General features: G+C 37.7%; 1 protein-coding gene and 1 non-coding gene across 2 annotated transcripts; one reads left to right on the top strand and one right to left on the bottom strand.

Annotated features, from left to right (window-relative positions):
• Window positions 1–303: 303 nt before the first annotated feature.
• Window positions 304–2,474, bottom strand: LOC133723416 (uncharacterized). The gene is made up of 4 exons (XM_062150244.1): window positions 1,971–2,474; window positions 1,763–1,830; window positions 1,248–1,318; window positions 304–1,137 (listed from the first exon to the last, which is right to left on the bottom strand). The coding sequence occupies exons 1-4, from the start codon at window positions 2,262–2,264 to the stop codon at window positions 476–478; spliced, it is 1,095 nt and encodes a 364-aa protein (XP_062006228.1). The 5' UTR covers window positions 2,265–2,474; the 3' UTR covers window positions 304–475.
• A 2,020-nt stretch (window positions 2,475–4,494) lies between these two features.
• Window positions 4,495–4,576, top strand: TRNAS-UGA (transfer RNA serine (anticodon UGA)). Its single transcript has one exon. It is a non-coding gene; the product is annotated as a tRNA-Ser (tRNA).
• Window positions 4,577–5,125: the final 549 nt, after the last annotated feature.

Below are 5,125 nucleotides of genomic sequence, written 5' to 3'. Positions count from 1 at the left end.
TGTGCTACTGATAAAACCATCTCTTTTTCTTTCTTAATTTCCTTTTTCTTTTTTCTTACTGAATTGAAATACTGACGAAGTATATAGGCATACCTGGTCAAAAGTTGTACAGTAATAACTGAACTAGGGTCTCCTGGTGTAGTTCCCCACATCTGAAATAAATATTCTTTCCAATATTAAAGTTACATTAATTTGCAATTAAACTAGACTGATCGATTGCATCTACTTGTTTAATATAAACCCATCACTCACGCGAAGCAAAAGCAGTAAACAAGAAGATTATAAAGAGGATCATGACAATGATAAATCCAACACTTTATCGAGCATCTGTTTATATCATCAGATCGAATCACACACGCAAATTGCAAGTAGTTGAAAGTATAGTTGCACCAAGCTAGCTAGTTATTCACACTTCAAACCTCAATTTTTGCTCTTAACTCTCAACTACACCGAATAGTTGAACGAATACTTTGACCTACTTGTTATTCTCATCATCCACTGCAGTTGCACTGTTCGTTTGTCCAAGCAAGCTGCTCATGGATCGTGCCTTTACAATACCGAGTTTCATTCTCTTCTTCGTAACCACCAACGGCTTTTTCTCTTCACCGTATTCATTTTCGTGTCGTTGATCTTCACCATGATGATTGACATCTAGTAGCATATCAGGTTTACGCTCTTCTTCCTTTGGCAGATCCAAACACGAGGGTTTTGATAATTGCTTGGACTTGGTCTCTATGGATCCAACAGAACTCGCAAAAGAGCGACTTCGGACGCTGTTCAAGCTCCTAAGCCTTCCTTTGCCCAAGTGATGCTCGCAAAGAGAGTACCCGACAAGTGTCTGTTGACAACACCTCCATCCTCTTCCGTTAACTCGACTGCACCTCGATCCCTCCATTATTGCATTGCCTCTTGCTCTCTTCTTTGGACTCGTACAACTACCAACAGTATGGTCGAGGATTTCTTTCGTAATTACTCTATCTTCTTGCTTCTTATCATCACACTGTTGACCATCACATTTCTTGTCCATCTTGGTCTGCGTTAATTTCTTCTCCTTCTCCATTCTCGTCGCCTCCCCGAAGCTCCCTCTTCGCTTCTTGAATGGGAACGCTTTCTCTCCCTCAAACCATCTCCCAAGAACTATCCAATAGCAAAACGCAATTCAATAAACTCGATTCAGCACGAGCTAGAAGAAATCGTACAGACATTATTTCATGAGCAATTTACATAAGGAAACAAGAATTATTGACCTCGATGAGAAGAACTTGATGATTCTGAAGGAAACCCAGATACAGTTTCTGCACCCAATGTGCTTCCCTTCCTAAAAATCAACCACAACCACACGCATAGTTGCACCTCAAGAGTTCACAGACCAAATGAAAAGAAAATAACCACCAGAAAATAAAAGACAATAATTTTAATATCTTTGGACCAGAATATCCCATGCTAACGTGCACCGCATGGGTACTTTAATTTGTTAGCCAATATGGAGAAAAAAAGAAGAGGAGGTAGAGGATTGGATTGGATTAGATGGGAAGGTATGGTGGCTAGCCAAAGCTGATATAAAAACACCTACAACAGTATATTTCCACTTACTTACAGCACATATTTTCTATTTTTTCTTCTTTTTCTTTTTAATTTTTAGTAATGAGCTGGGATGACTAATTAAAACTAATTAGAAATTCTTGGTCTCCTTCATTTTTACTACAAGCTGGATTTCATGAAATAAAGATGGGAAACTTTATGTATTGCTGATATTGATTACCTGGTATCATTACCCTTCTCCTCTGCCTGATCTCTTGATCCATCTTCGTCTTCCCCTTTCAATGTCTCCTGTAATAATCAACTCCAAATATATGATCCACACTCTCACGCTCTAGCTCATGGGTGCAAACGAGAGTGCACCACCACTATTTTAATCTATCGCACACACAAGTAAAAACCAGAAATGGGGGCGTGATTGTTTCACTAACCGAGCAGTAATTTCCCTTCTTCAGCTCCCCGGAAAAATCACAGCCGTCGTTGCTCGCTGCTCCAATCGGCCGGGGGCGATTGGGATGATCAGACGGCTGAGGATGTGGGAGAGGGCCCACATGATCAAGTCGTTGGGAGGGTTTTGGATCGTGGTGGATACGTTGTTGTTGTTGTTGTTGCACCAGGGGAGGTGATGATGAGCAGTGGTTGAGGTTGAGGAGGTGGGGATCTGGTAGAGGCACGGGCGAGAGAGAAGAGAGGGGTAACGGGACCTGTCTTTTCCGGATCCTCATCGGGTTAAAGATGAGATATTGGGGCTTGGGAGTCGACCCGGCCGGATTCTGATGGAACGTAGAGGCAGGAAGGAGCAGAGAGCTGGGTAGACAGAGAAGGAGGGAGAGAGGTGCAAACCCAACAAAATCCAAATCAAAAACTACAACCCCCGGCAGAGAGAGAGAGAGAGAGAAGAAAGATTGTTGCTTTTTATTTGTTGCACCACAGAGAAGGGAATAGTAGTAATAAGGAGGGGAGGAGAGAGGGAGAGGCACGTGTGAGGGGTCAAATGGGGGAGCGGGGGCGCGCGTGTGGGAACCGGCTGAGACGGTAAAGGGTAGAGAATCGTAGAGGGGGGGGCGGGTACGGACGACTGTGCCAGGGTGGAAGGGAGAGGAGGGAATACAAAATGATGGGAGTGGGTAGTTTTATCGTTTCTACTTTTAAGAACGCCACCAGGTAGGTCCCGCACGCCCTGAAGTCCCCAAACAGCGACCCTTGCAGATGCCTTTCTTTGTTTTCATTTTCCTTTTTCTTTTTTTCCTTCTTTTTCCCATTTTCGCTTCCGTTTTTTTCTTTTTACCTCGACTTTGCCCACCAGTCTCCAACTCTGCACTCTGCAGTTTCCACTATGCCTTTCTCCGTGAGCTTATGCATCCATTAGCTACGTAAATTTACTCTAGTAAAGATTAAAGAAGTGAAAAATTCGGTACATGTCAGTATATATATAACACACTCCCGTATATATTAATTTATTTTTATTTTAATAAAAATTAAAAGAGTGGTATTTGTGAGTATTAATAAGTGTATTATTCGTTAGTTATTAGTCATTTGACACGTACTATCGTGTGTATTAATTGACTTTTGTTTTATTAGAAATAGTATATGAATAAAAATACATAGAGTACGTCTTGCGTGTGAGTATCATGAGCTTACTATTCATTAGTTATCAGTCGTTTGACACACACTCTGATAAATATCAATTGGCTTTTGTTTTGTTGAGAATAGTAAAGAACATAAGTATTTAAATTTTGGTGCATATGAGTTTTGATGAGCTTACTATGAGCTGCTAGTCATTTGATATGCAATCTTGTACGTATCGATTAGTTTTTGTTTAGGAAATGTATAAGAGCATCTTGATTATTGTCCTACTCACATCTTAAACGTCACATATGTCAGGTGGAAATTTTATCCTATATATGTGATAATTGCCTCATTTCGTGATATGTTAGGTGTCTCACCATACAGCTTATTTGATTATCATTTTAATCCATTTTCACTCTCTTCCTTTCAAAAACTAACATTTTTGTGCCGCTATTTATGATTTTTTTTTAATTATTATTACAATATTTTATATTATCTTTTTAATAAATTAGGGAGATGTGACGGTCTTAAACTATTAAGCAGTTTATTATCTTATTTTTACGAGAAGTGGTTTTATTAGTTAAAATTGAAAATTTTAATAGAAATTATCCTAAATAAAATTTAAAAACTTTCAGAAAAAAGAAATCACAATGGTAAATTTAACAATTACAAATAGAATAAAATAATCCCACTATCCATTGGCGTAGGGAGAAGGGGGCGAGAAGGGTCAGCTGACCCTTCTCATATTTTCATTTTAATTATTGATTAATTGAACTTTTTATATAAATAAATAAAATAATACCATAATGATCCTCCTAAATACTAACAAATGACAATAATGTTTTTTTTGACTTTACCTTTAGTCCAATTAAATGTATAATCTTATCTCTTTACTTTCTGGTTGATGCATTTCTTTTTCAATTTCTATTAATATAGAGATAATCATAATCAATATTTTTCAATAAATCAATCTAATATAGCTAGGTATAAGTCAATTATTTAAAGATTTTACATGAGAAATTATGTTATCAAACGATTTTTTTTCAATGTAATAGCTATTTATATTTTGACTGTCTTAGATAAAATTTCTAGCTATGCCATTGCCACTATTCACTTTTCTTCCCCACTATGTTCTATTTGCAATAACTGTTTTATTTCATTCATTTTCTAAAAAAATAAAAAAACTATTACACATGTAAAGCATATATGTAGAAAGCTAGTAAAATTAAATATATGTGTGGATATTCAAATCTATTTTCAAGAAAAAGAGAAGATATTACTCCAGAGAGAGAGAGAGAGATCTTCTGAGTAAGCTCACCATTGCTTTGTTGTCGATTCATTGAAGTTGATTAGTAGTATAGTCAAACTGGGGAGAACTAACAGAGAGTCGATATGTCCGAGTGGTTAAGGAGACAGACTTGAAATCTGTTGGGCTTCGCCCGCGCAGGTTCGATCCCTGCTGTCGACGTATCTTTTTTGTTAATGAAACTGGTCGCACTTTCCAACATTCTCAATCCACAAAATGATTGTCACCGTCATGCCTCCTTTTGTTGGAAGGTTTTCTTGGTCATCATTGGCAGGAATATGAATTTAGCCGGTACTGCTTGGAACAAAATCAAATCAAAATTCGTGTTTTACTAGCACTATTCAAAGATAACATAATCAATTAAAAAACAAATTCTGAGACTAGAGGTGTACGATGAAAACTTGGTCTTATATAAACTTTGGGAAATGACATTTTTATTTGGCATAATTCGATGAAATTTAGAACGAATTTCTTTGTTAATCAGAAGCACAAAAGGTTATGAATTTTAAAGGTTTGAATTGCACTAAACGTTAAATCAAGTAGGTAAACCACCCACTTGAGTTGAATCAAACTTTTATTGGTTTTAGAGATGTTTTTCTCTCTAACCCTCGTTAGAGGGCTCTCTCGACGGCAGCTAGTTGGCGGCAGTCTTGTACCTGCGATTGAGCAGGGGGTTTCTCATCTCTTTCGTCTTTTCCTCGAGGGTGATAG

Source organism: Rosa rugosa, chromosome 7 (assembly GCF_958449725.1).
Source record: "Rosa rugosa chromosome 7, drRosRugo1.1, whole genome shotgun sequence".
Taxonomy (NCBI): domain Eukaryota; kingdom Viridiplantae; phylum Streptophyta; class Magnoliopsida; order Rosales; family Rosaceae; genus Rosa; species Rosa rugosa.
This window is presented reverse-complemented; position numbering and strand designations above follow the sequence as displayed.